This window comes from Platalea leucorodia (genome assembly GCF_965183815.1).
Source record: "Platalea leucorodia genome assembly, chromosome: Z".
NCBI lineage: Eukaryota > Metazoa > Chordata > Aves > Pelecaniformes > Threskiornithidae > Platalea > Platalea leucorodia.
In genome coordinates, this window is record NC_138858.1 from 80369452 (window position 1) to 80388771 (window position 19320).

The following is a 19320-nucleotide window of genomic DNA, read 5'->3' on the forward strand; positions in this document are numbered from 1 at the left end:
TGCATTGCATTAATCTGAAGAAGAGTGTGGGCAATGAAATAGGTGCAGAGTGGTTATGTGGAAGGTAATGCAGAATTCACAGACTTTAATTGACTTATGTACTTACTCATTACTTTGTATGTGCCCGTTTTCCTATGAGTTTCCAGCTTGATGTTTTCCCTTACATTGTTAGCAGTTTTTCTTAATTCTTATTTCTTTGTAGCAAAGAAGTTCATTACAACTCTGTGTTGAAAATTCATATGAAGTTCTTAATACCCTGTGCTTTGAGATGTCCTTTGACACAAAAAGAGATCATTAAGTGTTCTCCTTATTTTTGCAGTCAGATTGTCCAAAACCAGAGTGCTTTGAGACTTTGTCGGCCATGGAACTTGCAGAGCAAATAACTCTTTTAGATCACATAGTTTTCCGAAGCATACCATATGAGTAAGTGTTCTCCTACGAGTGACTGAAGTGAATACGGTGGATGAGTTACTGACTGGCAGTGTTAGGCACTACACTAATTCATGCTACTGACAAAAAGATTTGCATACATAACAGGATAATGTCCTGTGGCTGTTTCTATCATTGCCTCTGACTCCTCTGTAGTTTGGTCATGTTTTGAAAGACTGAGTTCTTTGCTAAGGAAAAAAAGTCTGTGGTCTAAGGCTCTGGGCTAGTGAAGGATGAATATAGTATGGAAGTGCTGAGTCTCTAGGGAGGGAGTGTCAAATCAGCTTCATTTATGCAGCAGTTTAACATGGTTATAACCACATAAGATGACACGACCAATTTCAAATAGGGTCACAATGCTGAAAATTTGGATGGCGGGATTGGGGGAGGGGATTAAAAGAAAAATAAATCTTCTTTATGGTATTTACTGCTTCAGACAGTATTAAAAATGGTATAGTGAAATGCTGGAATTAGTGTAAAGCTGTGTTAGTAGCTTCTAACAAAATGAGGTATACTTGAAATCCACTTAGGCTATGCTTACAGACAGAGACTCTATACTATGTATATTAAGAGCATTTTTGGTTTAGTTTTTTTCTCTCCCCTCAACATCTAGAGAGTTTCTTGGGCAGGGCTGGATGAAAGTGGATAAAAATGAGAGAACACCGTATATTATGAAAACTAGTCAACATTTTAATGATGTAAGTACTCTTAAATATAGATTGCTTTCTAGGAACTGTATTGACACTGTCTATGACCTCTGAAGCAAAAATATCTTTTTTTTTACAATGTGATGTAACTTCTTATCTAGTAGTAAATGAATGTTACAGTCTTTTTGTGATTAAACTTTTAAATCAAAGCACATGAAGATTCTTGTTTTCAAGAATTGGTACTCAGCATTTCAATGGCAATTTAATAGAGTAGAACATTTTAAACTGTACTACAATGCCTTGTTGCTTACAGAAGAAGCTAAATTTTCTCCAGAGAGTGAAAATATAACACCAATTCTATTTAGTGTATGCCCTTTGTATCCCCAACCATATCTTTGCTCTTTACCGTTTTCCTTGAATTTTACCGAGACACTTCCCAATCAGTTTTATTACTGTTGTCTTGGAGGTACTCCCCATTGCATCTCTTGCTCTTCTTTCACATTGTCGTTCTCCCCCACTTCCCTACAATACTGTTCTCAATACACTTTCTCTGTTTTTATTAAGTCATGGGTTCTGTTGTGCATTAGGTTTTTCTGCCTTGTTCATTAAATAATTATATGTTGAAAGGGATTATATTTAAATGTCCTAAATTTCTTCCTCTTTATTTGGTCAGATGAGTAACCTTGTTGCCTCCCAAATCATGAATTATGCTGATGTCAGCTCCCGGGCTAACTCAATTGAAAAGTGGGTAGCAGTAGCTGATATCTGTCGATGTATGCACAATTATAATGGTGTGTTAGAAATCACGTCAGCCTTGAACAGAAGTGCAATCTACAGACTTAAGAAAACTTGGGGTAAAGTATCCAAACAGGTAAGAAAAATATGATTACAATATGGTTTCTGGATTTCACTGGTCAGTGTGTTCAGAAGACAACACGTTGAGATAGGATTCCTTCCATAAATATTTCTACTTTTACAATACTCTGACTATTTACTGGAAACACCAAGTGGTACTGGTATTTCATGTCAAAATATTTTGTATTTAGCTTACCCTTTTTTTGGTATCATTAATTAAATAACTGTAGGAACAAACTGATTTCAATGGAATTAGCAGGTGTCTAAGCCTACAACTTGAGCCTGAAATACTGAAATATTTGAGGAAACTAAATTTAGATATTTTCAGATATGCACATCTAGGTGGTCACTAGCTATAACTGTAGTCAGCTCAAGTGCCTAAAACAGGAGCCATATTTCCCTGCCTGTGCAGAAAGTTGGTAGAAAGGTCAGCATTTCCTCTCAAGGTGCTGAATTTTTTGTTACCCAGTAAGAGACCGCAGACAACCAGACCTCTTATTTAGGTGCCTAAGTTTAGATGCAGTGAATGCCTCTCTTTAACCCTAACCTTGCTGCTGAGATTGTCAGCAGCATGGCTGAGCCTGTGAGAATGGCTGCCAATAACAAAAATAAGACACAAAGAAAAGACTAGCAAGGATGAAGAATGGCCGGTCTTTTATAGGGAGTTGGACCTGATGATCCTTATGGATCCCTTCCAACCGGAGATATTCTATGATTGTATGATTTTATGATCTCTGTTTTAAATAGTTTGGAGGAGTTGGTTGAATTGGAGATTTAAATCTCAGCTTTCTGCTATTTGAAAAAAAAAAAGTGAATATTTTAGTATGGTGGAATAAAAGAGCAAGGAGTTCAGTAGGACAGAGCCAATCACTTATAAATTAGGCAGTATTTGGATACAGGATTTACTCCAGCTAATTGGAAGATTTCAGATTGCCCTTTTTAGATCTGGCTAATTGACATGCAAAAAGTGGGCTTTTATCATTGCATTTCCTGCTCCATATGTTTCTGCAGCTTTTGCAAAGCACTCAAGCAGTCCTGGCAATGAAATTCGCTTAGAATACATTCTGGCTGCACTGCCTTCTTTCTCCAGTCAGCTTTTTCTCAGATGCTTTATAGCTATGTTCTTTTATTTAAAAATATGCTAAAAATCCTCTCAGCACAAACTGTTATATAAGAGTTTACCTCCAAAAGTTTTACGTTTAGAATTTGTTTGATTTTTAAACTTCTCAATTAAAAAAAAACAAACCCAGATTAATGTTGTTGCACAGTTCTCCAGTACTTATTGGAAATGTAATCTGAGTGTTTCATCAGCTTGCTGTTTAGAAGAAAAAGAAAGTGTCTGCTTCTGCCTACAGCTTTTTCTTAATTGGAAATTCAGTTTCAAATATCACAAATTTCTCATGACTGTCTGTACCATCTCAAGTCTATAGCATAAATAGACTGAAAAGCAAATTTATTTTGCGTACGAAGTAACCAGGCTCTGATGGTGCCCACTGAAAGTAATTTGTGTAAGACACTAACATATTTTCAAATACATATTCAGCTTTTATCAGAAACTTGGAGGCAAAACCATCTTAGTGCAAGCTGCAAGACAGTAAACATCCTTTACTGTCACTAATTTCAGTAAACGCAGCTGAGGATCCTCAGCAACATGTAAGATCAAGTCTCTAATATTCTTGTATACACAGTAAACTGAATTGCTGACCATTAATTTAATGAACTTGTGTTTTTTCCTGAATTAGCAGGCTAATAATATTAGCATACATAAAGGTTCTGTGTATCACTCAAAAGAAAATGTTTAATGCTGCCTAATCTCCATTTTCAGAAATACACTAGGAACTACAATGAAGCTAAATTCCTAATGCCTGTGTTACTACTTTTGAAAATGGGGTGAAGATGCTAAGTGAATTATACCTTTTCTAAAATCTAAACCCAGTCATTTATGTGCCACAGCAATGACATTTGTAATGCATTTTCTTTCTAGACAAAAGCTCTCATGGACAAGCTTCAGAAGACTGTATCATCTGAAGGAAGATTTAAAAATCTTAGAGAAACACTCAAAAAGTATGCTTCCCTATATCATACAATTGTGTTTCGTTGTAAGCAGTGGATAGTACATGTTCAAGATGAATTGCCTTTGATTAAGCTTCAATAATTAATATAATATTGGATAATATTTTTACCTAATAACCTTTTAAATTCTAGTTTTATTCTATTTGGCATTATGGTTTTGCTGACTATACCATGATTTAGTACCCCTAATAGATAAATATCATATCTCCAGAGAATTACTGAAACAAATTGAACTGTTATTCTGTATGAATGTTCCCTGTTGAGGTTTTACTTACACTGATAAACTTTTTCAATAGGTGTGAAGCCAGGTTTATAAATAAAAGTTCTTCTTCAAAAACAGGATTCCAAAGAGTCCTTGTTCCAGATAAGAAGTTTAGGACTTAAGAATAAGTTTGAGTCAGATCAAAGATCCATTCACCCCTTTATCTTTTCTCTGACAGTGGCCAGTAGCTGATGAGAGGAACATAGGAACAGGTCAAATGCACAGCGATATTTTCTCTCCTGTACCCTCCCAGCCCCCTGTAGTCAGCCACTCTGGAAAACATCCTGATTTTTTGTACAGTAGTCCTGGAATAATTTTTTCTTAAATTGAGTTGCCAGATTGTGTTTGACCATATGTAATTTTGGTATCCAAAATATCCTGTGGCAAGGGTTCTACAATTTATGTATTGACTCCAACTGTATGCATACAAAACCTGTATTTTTGCAAGTTCTGTAATTAGAAGTAGGTTTTCCAGGACTGAGTGGTACAACTACTTTAAATGATCTTGAGAGAAGCAAGAGTAATTGCTGAAATGTTCCAAAATATACATAGTTCAAGTTAGTCAATTTTTACTTCAAAAATGTTGGGGAGCTAATCACTTTTTAAAAAATGTTTTTATTCACAATATATGAACAGGTATTTTATACACTTTTCAGTTAACATATTGCTTGCCTGTGTACAACAATCACCCTCATAATACAAAAAATACCCAGAATGAAGTGCACTACTAACCATAGTCAGCAGTCTGCCTAAGTTAACAGTACAGCCATCACCCGACATTTTTTTTTTATGCCAGAGCTTCAGAAAACCAAGTTTGCTACTATTTCCGCTGAGACAAGAATCAGTAAGTGTGGAGCAGTGATTATTGCATTAAGGAAGCAACAATCATTATCCCATTCCTGCTGTCCCCCCAAGAAAAGAAAATCCTTATTCTCTAGGGTCTGTATTCACAGTTTTCCAGATCACCTTTGCTACCTCTCTGTTGTCCTCTTTCTTCTTTGTTTTTACTATTGGGAAGGCCTGAATAGACTTTTGACAGAGTGGTGTAGACAGACAGACATACATACATACAAACACACACATATACAAATGTATATACATGCATATATACATACATATGTGTGTATGTATGTATGTGTATATATTTGCATGTGTATATATATATGTATGTGTATATATCTCCACATGCGCATGCACATGCTCACACATACATGCATATACGTACCCTTGTTATACTAGGATGCTTACATGACTGCAGAACACCAACCATGTATAAGGACATCCACATGCTTTTTTAGCTTGTGTGTAGGATCTATTTCAGGGATTGTCTATCAGCCAGGATTGAAATATGCTTGAAGGTGTTCTCTGAGTCCAGAGTTAACCTTTCCTTCCTCTCACTGCATTATGTTACCATTCTACCTTTTACTAAAGGTTATCTACCATTAATATTAGGTATTGGACAGAATACATTCAATTTTCATGGGCAGAGCAAATATAACTTTAAGTGAAGTCAGAGAAGCTGTTTGTCTTAGAAATGAATGTAACCCATTGATTAGAAGTACGTTAAGTAGTAAAGAGTTCGTGTGAATTATAAAAAAATTAGTTTGTAAATTTAGCTACAGGCAAATATGCTGATTTCTTGTTTCACAGTTGTAACCCACCTGCTGTTCCCTACCTTGGAATGTACCTGACAGACCTGGCATTCATTGAAGAAGGAACACCAAACTTCACTGAGGAAGGTCTTGTAAATTTTTCCAAAATGAGAATGGTAATTTTCAGTTCCTTATATGCTTTCCCAACAGGTGTTTAATTATGTGAGTTAATTATTGTTTTAATTACAATTCCTTTGAATTTAACTTCTAAGATGTACAGGTATATCGGCACCATGCAAGATAGGTAGCTATTTGAAAGCAATTACTTGACCCAGTCTTCTATCACCACCTTCTGGTAAAGTGAGTATTTTTACAGGGTGAATTTGCCTCCAATTTGTTCTTTGAGAAGTGACAGAAAAAGCAGCTGCCTGAAGCTCATGAAGGAGCAACAAAAGGCTTTTTGGAATAACTAAAATTAAAGGAATGTAGTGATTCACCGGAAAGCAGTAACCCAATCTTCTTTAAGTGTGCTACGGTCTATCTAAAAAAGCATTTTAAAGTTGATTTCTCTCCAACTACCATGTAATGTTTTTTTGTAACAACTCAGAAGGAAGCATGGAAATTTCTCTTCTAATCTCACCTTAATGCCCTTGTTATGGCTACACACTGCAGCAGTCACTCAAAGAGAAGAGAGGTTATCAGTATGGGGAGGGGAGAGACAAGGTGGTTCACTTGAGGCTGATTGAACAATAAATGGTTAATTTAGGAAAGTTAAGTCCTTGGAAGCCATTAGCAGATGATCTCTGCCCTTCCCTTTTGTCCTTGCAGGCTAGATTGCATAATTTGGTGCTAAATTCTTGCCCTATGTGGCTTAGCTGAAGTCAAAATGCAGTTGTACTTTCTCACGTACATGTATTCTTTTGAAAGATCTCACATATTATCAGGGAAATACGCCAGTTCCAGCAGACGTCCTACCGCATAGAGCATCAGCAGAAGGTAAGGCTTTTCTTAGGTGCTGTTACCTACTAATGAAATGAAAGCTGTGGTAGCAATTGGTTGTAAGATACAGCTGTTGTTGAAAGCTAAAATCAATGTATTCTGCTCCCACACACAGAAAGGAGAGGACAGACAGACAAGGGGTACTCTGGGGCTGTAATAGCCTCACCCTGGCAGAAACTCTTTATTTTACACTGTATATAGAAGAAAGTTTTTTTCTCCTTTTCGGGGAGCTCTCTTGGGATTGCAGCCTTCATGGGTCTGGAGTACGAGGGAATGGGTTCAAATGGAAATGTGTTCTCCCTGCCCAGTTGGAAGTGTAATTCCCCAGGGAACCCCAGAATCCCGGGATTAGGGGACGGGGAGATGGCCCAAGCATCTGCTGATGCTGTGTGCATCCTGCAATTCTTTTCCCCTTGTCCCTCAAGGAAGTGATGAAAATTTGCCCAAAGCCAGTCTGTACCTTCAGAGAAGATTTTCTCTCAGACTCCAGAAGAGCAACGCGGGCTTAGGTCACCTGGCTAAGGACTTGCGTATTCCTAAGAGGCTGTACTTGATTCCTAGAGTGCTGCTGGTGCAGCTTTATACCATTCAAATGAGCTGTTGTGTTTCTCAAGAAAACAAGATGAGGGGATCTCAGGATCTGAAATGGTGAAGGGGAAAAGGGAAAGCAGAAGAATTTTTATGGAAGTGACTTACGGTCTGTTCATCTGTGTTTTCTCCATTCCAGGTCACTCACTATTTACTTGACAAGACACTCATCATAGATGAAGATACCTTATATGAGCTTTCCCTAAAGATTGAACCCAGACTCCCTGCCTGAAGAGCCAGCTTTGCCTCAGAGTCTACAGAAAGCTTTAGTCCAATGAACAAAATCATGCATGCCAAGTCCTAAAGACAGCAAGGGAAATATTGAGAAGAATGCAAGCTCTCTTTTCCAATAAGAGATACAGAGTCTCACAGCATTTCCATCTCAGGCAATGAAAATGAGCATTGGAGGTGGAAGACAAAGATGCTTCCTACCTGGATTAAGTGATTGCTGCTTTGCAAAGATAATGTTTTGCAGTAGGGACTATGCATTTAATGGAATATAGGAGACTTTCCTGTGAACGGGTACTCATTGTAGCCATCTTATGTGACAAATTAAGGGGACAGATTTAAATGGTGGTAATATACTCGGGTATATTAAGATAAATGAGCAAAATGAGATGGCTGTGATGTGGTCTGGGTTGATGGCTAACTATGCGTTCACTGAGGCAGTAATGGTAGTGGTGTCCTCATATTGTGTTAACTTCATTGAAAAAACAGGATCTTAACAGTCATCTACTGTCTTGGAGTGACATTAAGGCAGCATCTGGTATCTTTACATCTGCAGTTGTCCAAAATACTTGCTACACATTTAATGCTACCTTTTACAAAATGTTACCTTCTTTAAATGTCTTGTCGGCCTTTTCTAAGGTGACTGATTTTACCTATAAATGGATTGTAAATATTTTTTCATTAATACACAATGAGAGTATTTACAGCATGGAAAGCAAATGAACTAGTTGAACAGCTGTAAATAGTTGCCAGCCTTGCAAGCTTCAGCTGGGAAATACAAGGGTAGGAGCTATACCTAAGACTTGAGAAATCCGGACATACAGTGAATGGGATGGTTAGTCACGTTGCACACAGCCCTGGAAAAGGCACTTTATTTTTCTGCATCTCCTTCAGCTTCTCTGACAAGTCAGGCTACAGAGCACTTTCTGGTCACACTGTGGAGAGAAATACATGTCTGGTCTTGCAATGGGTAGTGATCAGCAATGAACACTAGGAGTTGGAGTAACAGTTTTGTTTTACGTGGAATCAGTGGTTTGAAAAATGTCTATTTTTTTGTTCAGCCATTTGGCACTGACTTAGCTCTAAAATTGTTCACATCAGTGGCAAACTTTGAATGCCAGCAAACAGAAAAGATATATTTTTTATCTGAGCTAGTAATTTTCATTTGCATATGGGCATATGTTTAAGAAAATGTGCTATTTATAAATGTTTTCAAAACCTATGCTTTTGTGACATACCAGGTAGATAGATGTCATTTCTACAGCTAGTTGGTACTTCCTAAATTTTCCTGATCAAGAGTGGCCTGTTGTAGCTGCATGGAAAGTGAGCTCAAATGCATGCTGTAAAGTGCATCGTAGTATAAAATGCAGGTATTAGCACTGTTGAAAAAAATTGGCTGGAAAAGTGTCCTTACTTTTCCAATGATATTCAGCCAGTTGAAGAAATAGGGCTATATCACTGTATACCTCCCTTAAATCCTCTCAGGGAGACAGATGTTTAAAATAGATTGTGACCTAGGCCTATTTGATCTGATATTTCTTACCACAGTCATGATGCTTCTTAACGCTGGCGATGAAAAATGGATCTGCCTGGCTTGTGGTTTTTGTCTTTATTTGCACTTTAATTATATTGCTGGCCCAGCCCAGAGCTGCACAACAAATTCCATTCATCCTGTCTGAGTGTAACTGCTAGCATTTATAAATGTACCTTAGCAACTGTAAATTTCATTAAGGTTCTTCACCACAAGGACCATCTCTTTGTAAATAACTGCATGAGGAAACATCACAAATAGTGGAAAATTCCTGGATTAGAAAAGCAGACAGCAGCAGAAAAGGAAATTCCAGAAACATTTTAAATAGTTCTGGCTAATGATTGCTGTAGAAATGAACATGGAAAATGTTACTTATAGAAGCTTGTTATTGGCAAAAATGTGCTTGTTCTTTTCACTAATGACTGACAAGAAGCTGATTGCATCCCAATGCATGATATGAAAAAAAAAAAAAAAGCATGGTTTTCTTGGACCACAGAACCAACTTACTGTGTATTTTCTGTACAAAAGTAATACAGTAGTTACATAAAACACTTCAAAGTAATTAAGACACAGGGAAAAAGTGGTCCAAAAAGTGATTTCTTAACTTGGTTTTATTGTTTCTCTGTTAACAAAGAAAATGTGTAACAACTGTCAATGTCAATTGGCGTCTCTGTTGTATACTATTAACTGCTGCTTTATTTGCCTGTACCCCATTTTACCAAACTTCCTTGATGTTCTTAGGATTACAGGGTACAATTCTTCATCTTACTCTTTCCACAGTTCATTGTTTTGTACTTCATGTGTGTATATCGGTTCTTCAGAGTTTCAAAACATTCAATGCATTTTAATGCTTGCAATACGCAGGGGTGGTGCTGTGCTTGTGCTACAGTATTACACGTGGACAGAGAGGAAGACAAAGGATTAGACATGGATTTTTTCAAAGGTGCTGAGCATCCATATCTTAAAATCAGTAGACAGTGTGGTAGTTCAGCCCCTCTGGAAAAGTGTATACTATTTATATGCCAAAAGTTACCTCCTGGGTCAGTGGCACAATTTAGATTAGAATCACTAGAGTAACTAGATACTTGATTTGTGTTCAGAGCAACAAAAAAATAAAAAACAACAACAAAGAAAAAGGTTATGGTCACAGTAATGTTTGATTTGCTGATGACTAATATTAATCTTTTTGGTTGGGGATACAATGTGTTCATTAAAATACAGGAGGTGATGGCTCAAAGAAGTGAGCATGCATCTTGTTATCCATGACCCTAGCCAGTGTTGCAACCCTAACCAGAGCTGGAAACAGCTGTTCTGCAGAAATCCTACACAGCGAGTATAGAGCAGTGTGTCTGCCCCACAGTTGGGTTGTGTACTTCACATGTAAGTGGCCTGGGTGCCTCTGCTACAGTACTGCAGCAGTGTTTGAGCTATGGCAATAGTTAGTAGGCAGCAGCAACCTGCTTTATGTGAGGCTTTGCCTAGTACATCTATATAACCAGCTAGTGCAGTGATCTCCCTGTACAGTGCACAGGGATGGTGGAGCTCCTCGCTACCGGCTTCTCTGTGCCACTCCACGACAGCCATATAGTATATAGAGATATAAATCCCAGTCACGAAACACCCACTATTTGCCTCTGGTGTTTTAGGGAGGATGTCTCCAAGTAGGGACTTTATCATTTGGATCTTGCTGTCTTTTAGGATCTTATCCATTATAGCTTTTATGCCGTGGAAGCAGAGCAGACTCGCTTTCCTGCAACTGGAGCTCAAAAAGCCCAGCTGATTCAGGATTCATAAGAAAGAGAAGGGCTGAAGCGCCTATTACTTGCCTTTCTTAACTCCTTAGCCGGTCAGATGCGAGAGCAGTTCTCACATTGGAGGGGCTGCTCCCTTCGGCACTCTCCAGACAAAAACGCCTCAGGGTGTGTGGGCTGGCTAGCTGCAATGGGGATAGCATATTTCACCCACTGGTTCAGCAGTGGGCACATTTGCCAGCAAAGTCAGAGGGGAGTTTTGCAGTATTTTTTATTGCATAAGTAGCAGCCCGGATTCAGTCCGTAGTTATCTGGGAACCTGGGCAGCAGCACAGACACGTCCCCTTCCATGTGACAGAGAGCACTTGTCACGCTGATACGGGGTTAGAGTTGCCTTCACACCAGCCTTCACTCCCCGCTGTCTCTCCTCTCCCCGCTAAATTCACCAGTATTGTTAGTGGACCGAGGCCGTGATTACTCATCATGTGGAAGAAAAAAATAGATCTGTTGAATTTACAGTGGCAGTAAGTGTATAGTCTGTCCCTTTCTTTTGGCTAGTCCTGTAACACACAAACGCGTAGCTTAATAGTGAGAGATGATCCTGGGATGGATCACCCTTATTTAAAAGTAAGGAAGAGCTCCCCATCCTCTTTCTGCTTTCCTAGTTCTTAATACTGATTATTTTTCTGTAGGATAAAAAGGAACTTAAGTATTTAAAGTATTTATTAACTTTAACCACATTGATTTTGATTTCAGAACATGTTCATTATCCCAAATTTTCCTTCATAATCATTATTTATTTTAAGGGTTTTACAAAAACATTGTTTTATTTGTATCAATATTCAGTCTTTCCTCCTTTCACTTTTATCAGCAACATTAAACTTAGATACCTGATTTCAAATTCTCACTAATAGAGACATTTTTACCCACTCATAATTGTTATTCATTAAGGGCAAAATCCTTCAGACCTCATTCTGATAATACCTTAGGCTTCACTGAGAGCTTTTCATAAGTAAGTATTCGGGGATCTGGCTCTCAGCTATTTGCCTGTTACAGTTTTTGCCTCCAAAGGTCAAATGTCTCTGTGTAGGATGCTTGGTGTCCAATATGCTGCTCAAGTATGGTTGTTCTGTTGTACCTTTACTTTTGAAATAGTCTCTGAAGTTTTGTTCTTTAGGAGAATAGATGTATGTTTATTTGACAGATGTACCTATATCTAACATGTTACTTAGTGCACAATCCAGATGTTTTTGCATGTATTGTAACTTATCTTTTGACCTGAGTTTATTGCTTTGTATTGTTAGTAAGGCATATCAGGCAGGGTGTTGTGCCTATATGCTGATTAAACATTCTTTTTTTTCCTGAGTTTCAAGAGTCCTTACCAGTATCTGTTTATTTTTTTACCCTCCAATGGTGAATAATTAAATCTACTCCTTCTGAATTACTGAGTCTTTTAGAGAAACATCGGAGCAGAAGGGCCAAGCCATTAAGGGCAAAAATCGGAGAAAATTCTAGGCCTCTTTACTGGGAAAGAAGGGTTTGAATTACTGCATTTTATTCTTTGTTCACTCATGCTGCATTGCAGCTGCTGTGGGCATCATTGGGAATAATGCTGATTTTAACTTGGAACAGAGAATGAAGCCTACTTCATACACAACTAGAAATGCTGATCCACTGTGAAGTGTACAGCATAAATAACTAAATAAGACATGTAACAGATTAAACTGAACCAGCTGCACAACTCATTTTTCTTCAGCTGAGGAAAGCCTCTCCCCTTCCACACCTTTATTCCCTTTATAGGAAGCTACAAGTAGGTAGAGTTTAAATATAATTTCAGAAGGTGTTTAAGGACTTCCCACTTCAATAGAATATTTCTTTAGGCAAAAGGCAATGAATTATATAAATAGAGAGTAAATAACATTGTCCCTAACTTCTTTATCCTGTTGTTTTGGGTTTGGACTTTTGTCTAAACACCCCTAGCCATCTCTTGGCTGGTGTCCTGCCCTGGATTTAAACAAATAGTATAGCCACATTCTAGACCCAGGAAAACACAAAACATTTTGTAAGTATGATACATCCCTCCTCTTGTGATAGGAAAACAAGTCACACGGAAATAAAATGCCTTGCAAATTGAAGCAAAATAGTTAATAGACTACAAAATCAGATCTCCAGCTTCTGTTACATGCTTTAGTCACTGTTTACTGCTTTCCTTTGTTGAACTGGGTAATTTCTTTAAGATAGAAAGGTGCCTATTCAATTTGTTTCAAGAATTAACATATTTTAAGTAACAAAACAGTAACAGCACATCAGGTCTATGTAAGATGGAGATAAAGCAAGCAACGTATTAAAATCAGCACCTATTCAGTACTCTCTGACCTTGCAGTCACATTTTCTGCAAGCTTTTTATATTTTTGGTGTTTCACATAAAAACTGAAATTGACTGAGAGAGCAACTTACTCTTGAAATTGTCAGATATTTTCAGTGCAAGAAAAAAAAAATTCAAACTACTTGCCAAGCAGCTCTATTTAAAATCACTGCAGGATGACTTTAATTTAAGGTTGTTTTCTCCACACTCTAAACTATTTCATTAACCTTATGCCAAAGAGTTGTCTGTTTTTATGTATTTCCCTAAGGCCATCATCATAGGATCATAGAATCATAGAATGATTTGGGTTGGATGCCACCTTAAAGATCATCTAGTCCAATCCCCTGCCATGGGCAGGGACATCTTTTGCTAGATCAGGTTGCTCAAAGCCCCATCCAACCTGACCTTGAACACTTCCAGGGATGGGGCATCCACAGCTTCTCTGGGCAACCTGTTCCAGTGCCTCACCACCCTCATCATAAAAATTTCTTCCTTATGTCCAGTCTGAATCTACCTGCTTTCAGTTGAAAACCATTGCCTCTTGTCCTGTCACTACAGGCCCTGGTAAAAAGTCGCTCTGCATCTTTCTTAAAAGCCCCCTTTAAGTATTGAAAGGCCGCAATAACTTCTCCCCAGAGCCTTTTCTTCTCCAGGGTGAACAACCCCAACTCTCTCACCCTGCCTTCATAGGAGAAGTGTTCCAGCCCTCTGATCATCCTCGTGGCCTCCTCTGGACTCACTCCAACAGGTCCATGTTTGTCTTGTTCTGGGGACCCCAGAGCTGGACGCAGTACTCCAGGTGGGGTCTCACCAGAGCAGAGTAGAGGGGCAAAATCACCTCCCTCGACCTGCTGGCCACCCTTCTTTATATGCAGCCCAGGATACAAATGGCTTTCTGGGCTGCAAGTGCACATTGCTGACTCATGTCCAATTTTGTATCCACCAGTATCCCAAAGCCCTTCTCTGCATGGTAGCTCTCAATCCCTTCATCCCCCAGTCTGTACTAATATCAGGGATTGTCCCAACCCATGTGCAGAACCTTGCACTTGGCCTTGTTCAGCTTCCGGGAGTTTGCACAGGCCCACTCCTCCAGCCTGTCCAGGTCCCTCTGGATGGCATCCCTTCCCTCTGGTGAATGAACTGTACCACTCAGCTTGGTGTCATCTGCAAACTTGCTGAGGGTGCACTCAATCCCACTGTCTGTGTCATTAATGAAGATACTAAATAGTATTGGTCCTAGTATGGACCCTTGCGGGACACCACTTGTTACTGGTTTCCACTTGGACATTGAGCCATTGACTGTAACTCTTCAGGAGCCACCAGCCAGCCAGTTCTTTATCCGTCTAACAGTCCATCCATCAAATCCGTATCTCTCCAGTTTAGAGAAGGATGTTGTGGGGGACCATGTCAAAGGCCTCACAGAAATTCAGATAGACGATGTCCATAGCTCTTCCCTTGTCCACTGATGCAGTCACTCCATCATAGAAGACCACTAGGTTAGTCAGCCACAATTTGCCATGTTGGCTGTCTCTCCTCAGCTCCCTGCCTTCTATATATTTTGACGTGTTTTCCAGGAGGATCTGCTCCATGATCTTACTCGGCACAGTAAGATCATGGATTATAGTTTAAGAAGTATTTAGCAGGGGGGCAACTGTTTTCTACTTTTTAGTATGTTGCAAGAAAAAAACCAAATACTCTCTAAAATGATAGACTTACTGAAATGATCAAACCTCCAAGTAAATCTGACAGCACACAAACCCTTTTTAATCTTGACCATGAAGAAAGAGGAGGAAGTTAGCTGGTACAGGCTGTTCAAAATCGTCAGCTCTGTGAAGAAAAAACTGAAATTGGTCTTGACTGATTGTGCAAAGATAATGAATGAGAATTGTGAAGACTGAACTACGCCTTGAAAGTTATATTTGAATGTTCTAGCCCTATCTGTATATAGCCTAGAAGAAGTAAAATTTGAGAAGAGCAGATTTTTGCTTGAAATTTCCAGTTTTGAAAAGAACTGAAACAATCACTGCTGTTCATTCTAATTCCCTGACTGCTGGAGCCAACCCTGCACATGTGGGTTCATAAGTGTAGTAGCAGAAGCCATTTAAGATTTGTTTTCCGAGAGGTAGAAACTCTACTGTGTAAGACTCTCTGAATCAGACACCACCCTACTGTACTAATGCTCATGGCGTGCACATGCCTAGACAGATGGGTCAGAAACAGAGCAATAATTATTACAAACGGCTTGTGTTCTCTCCTGCTACTCTTCCTGGAAGCTCTTCATTTATACAGATTGGGGACAATATGTATAAATCACGTTTCACATCATAAATCAAAAGTAGTAACTTTTCCAGCCAGAGAAGACACGAAGTCCTATCAATGCTTTCTATTCTGCTCCAAATCTGAATATTTTATTTATTTATTTCATTTCATTTATTGTTAAAATTTCATCTCCAATGGGAGAGCCATCTGAAAAAGAGCACCTTTTTCCTTCTTTAACCATGCCTGCTGGAGTTTCCATGACAAAAAATGCTGGATCAGCATGGTGGAAAGAGGGAAGCTGACAAGTTCAACATACCTGAATATGTTTGTTGGCTGTGTTTCTCTAGTCATTACTCTTCTGAATTCCCTGACAATCACAATCTCAGAACTGATTAATTTCACTATTTTGGTAATTTTACATTAACTGCTGCATTTTCAGTACTGTTTTATGAGAGGAATAAGAATCCCACCTGTGGAAAGGCTAGTATTGGAGATTTAGATCCACAGTTGGGGTGTGGTTTGAGGGGAAAGCAATGGCCTTCTGGATTGTGAACCTCCATCACCAGCAGTGGCTGGCCCTGCGGCAGCAGCGGAAGAACCAAATGAATATCCTCTGCTGGGCTGGAGAGCAGTGAATGTCAAAGTCTCCTCTTGTAAAGCAGCAATGTTTGTTTGTAATTGTGTTCTCAACATATACCCTTGAGAGAAACTAGCATTTCAATGAGACACAAATACTCTTTTTTCATTTTTCAAATGAGGCAAAAGCTTCACCAAAATGTCACACAAGAGCAACTTTTCAAAGGGCTGAAATAGTCTGAAACAGAATTGTTGCCCCTTTCACACACATGATCTACACTAGACAGTTCCTACCTTCAGTCTTGCCGCTCTAATTAAAAACGTATGGATTGTGATACTGTGCAATGCAGTCTGCAACATAGCTGGCAAAAATAGCGTGATCACTTTTTAGGTAGTTGCACTGATGGCCACATGGTTCTGTTGTAAGGATTTTGGATATTCCTGCTTCTCCAAAGGGTCAACTCCATTTTTAGGAAAACCTTTTCTCCTCCCTTTGGCCAGAAAACACACTGCTAATTATAGAGAACCTTTCCTATAGTATGTAGTGGATGTCCTGTTAAGAGCAACTTCAATAACTTAAAATAACTGGGGTTATTTTTAACAGGTTGGTTGGATCTAGTTGAGCTCTTTATTTAGTAGATATGTATTAGCACCTTAAGGTGCCTTTCTTTGGAGTAATCTTAACTTAGTAGGAGGACTATGTGTTCTGTGCCTACTTAGGCACTTGGTGGTGGCGAATTTGTGCCTGTGCTTAGCAACAAGGACTTGCTTAAAGTCCATCAACTGCAGTGGGATGTAAGTGGTTGAATGCCACCTCAAAACAGGTTTTTCCAGTTTGAGATCTCAGTGACTGCATATACTCCAAGTGAATATTGAACATACACAGTCTCAGGGAAATCTCAGTAAGAGATCTGGTAACCATTTGGTAAACAATTATATTTATTCCCAAGATGATATGCTTCGCTGCATTATTCTAAGTCTGTCTTTAGGAATCTCAAGAATTAGAGATCTATCGAACTTGAAAACCAGTGATTGCTATTGCATCTGGGGAAAGCCAGCTGCTAGCTTTTAAGTATATTGTTTGTAGTGGCTCTTTGCAGCTGTACAATAGCAGAGCTCTGACTCCAATAGCAGGAGAACTACTGAGTAGTGTCCTTGCAATCTCTTCAGGACAAACACAGCATCCTCTAATTCCTAATTTGATACATACTCTAAGTAAGAATAACTAGGCTTATAATTTCTGTCCTGATTCCTTTGATTACTAAAAAAATATTTCCCACATATGGAAATTTGACTTTATAGACATTTTTCTTGAAAGAAATGTGCCAAACAGAAAGGCCTTTCCATAAAACAAAACTGCCTTCATCTGGTCCGTATAGGTAACCTCTTTGTTCAGCAGCTTCCACAACAAACTCCAATGGGGCACAAATTATTGCTGAATTTCAGCTGAACTCCCTGTGCAGGAACAGATGGCATTAATATGAATAACAACTGAATTAACACTCAGCTACTGCTACCTCCTCAGCACAAGCAATGAAACCAAGACAGCATTTTAATTGGGAGATTTCACATAAATATTTAGGTTAGATAGAGATGAAACTAGGGCATTATTTGTGGATGATTCTTAGCATCCCAACTGTTTCTGTAGCTGACTTTCTCACAAAATAGATCAAAGAACAGTAGTAAGACCAACGTATTTTTTAAGTATTAATGATATATTCTTCAGAAATCATAGGGGAACTTGCTAACAGTGTTTGCCCAGTGTTTGCAGTGTTAGCTAGCAGGCTGAATTTTGTTTGCATCTTTTGTTCTTCCACGCTCTGAGCTGGCAAACAGCTTAAACATCTGTGTAAGCCAGCAAGGCACTTCAGTTCATGGTATCACCTGCTTCGAGGTGAAGGTCTTTGTCTGTTCAAGGGCTTTATGAAAAAGGCTGCCTTTAGTCAAAAGTTTAAAATTAGGTATGTGCCTCAGTTGTGAGCTGCTGAACTGGAGTGTGGGGGCTGCGTTGCTGACAAAGAGATGACAGCCGCAGCAGCAGAAGTGTTAGTACACAAAGCTTTGCATTAAATTCAGGCTGAGGGGCTTACAGCCAGAGCAAAAGATGTGACACAGCCACTAAGGAGCTCTCGACGAGTACGAAAGGAAAAGCTGGTTTCTGTTTTCTTTGCCAGTTCCTGCACAGAGGCGGATTTGTTCTGCTCATATTTCTGTACTCATGTTACCTCCAGAGATCCTCAATTGGATTGGTTTTTTCTATCAATACCAGAAACATAGTGTTGTGTTTATAAAAAGCAGGTGTGGTAAGGAGAGGATGTTTCAAATACTTGGTAGTCCACATGCATTGATCTGGAGTGGCTATTTTGTTTTTAATTACGGTGGGCATGCATGGCTCTCATTAATCCAAACAAGTCATGATGTTTTGGGGGAAAGATGTCTATGTTTTGTAAAGTTTCAAAAATCTGAGATTTGGGTTTAGGAAATTGCAATGTATAATTCAAGGAATATTAAATGTACAAAGGAAAAAGCATTTTAAAGTCTTGGATTTTTAAAAGCTACACAGTACTGGCCTCTGTTCCTCTGTCAGCCTCGATAAATGTTCAGCTTTGGTGGAAGCAGAGCTAGGTGAATGAAATCGATTATTATTTTTTGCTTTCCAAACTATCGCATGTTATTTCTTCCAGTACTTTACTACTATGTAGCAATAGTAATTCTAAATGGGAGGATTCAGAGATCCTCCTTTTACATTTCATGTTTCTGAACCCTTCTGCCTTACAAAGAGTCAAGAACTGATGTCATGAATTAAAAAGTAAGGGAGGGAAAAAAAAATGCCCACTGTGATCTCAGCTGATTCTGGGTCCTGTTCCCTGCTCTGACCTGTTTCCATCTGGGATGCGTGCAGGTGATTCATCCTGCTCTCTGTGCCTCTCAGGAGTTGTTCAGGCAGGCAAGGCAACCCAGCACAGAAGCTGCTCTTGACCTTTCTCTTTTGGCTGTTACTAAATGGGCCCTTGGGGGTGAAGCAACGGAGGTGCATCTCGTTGCAGTTAAGCATCTGGCCAACCATTTGCTGACGTGAACTCTTTCCCTTTGAGAGGTGTTTGAAAGATGATGTTGCTGTCACCCAACTGTTAGATGCCCCCCTCCTGCGACATCCCATTTACG

The 19320-nt window shown here is 39.0% G+C and overlaps 1 protein-coding gene across 1 annotated transcript in view; it reads left to right on the top strand.

Annotated features, from left to right (window-relative positions):
* RASGRF2 (Ras protein specific guanine nucleotide releasing factor 2) overlaps positions 1 to 12320 on the top strand; it is a gene marked incomplete at its 5' end in the record, with an annotated part of 143838 nt that extends 131518 nt beyond the window's left edge. The window contains 7 exons of the mRNA XM_082335414.1: positions 320 to 423; positions 1043 to 1127; positions 1750 to 1947; positions 3916 to 3995; positions 5917 to 6034; positions 6786 to 6854; positions 7585 to 12320. Coding sequence (XP_082191540.1) covers positions 320 to 423; positions 1043 to 1127; positions 1750 to 1947; positions 3916 to 3995; positions 5917 to 6034; positions 6786 to 6854; positions 7585 to 7677 — 747 coding nt within the window. The 3' untranslated portion in view covers positions 7678 to 12320. The remainder of the gene's footprint in view (positions 1 to 319; positions 424 to 1042; positions 1128 to 1749; positions 1948 to 3915; positions 3996 to 5916; positions 6035 to 6785; positions 6855 to 7584) is intronic.
* Between the last annotated feature and the right edge of the window lie 7000 nt (positions 12321 to 19320).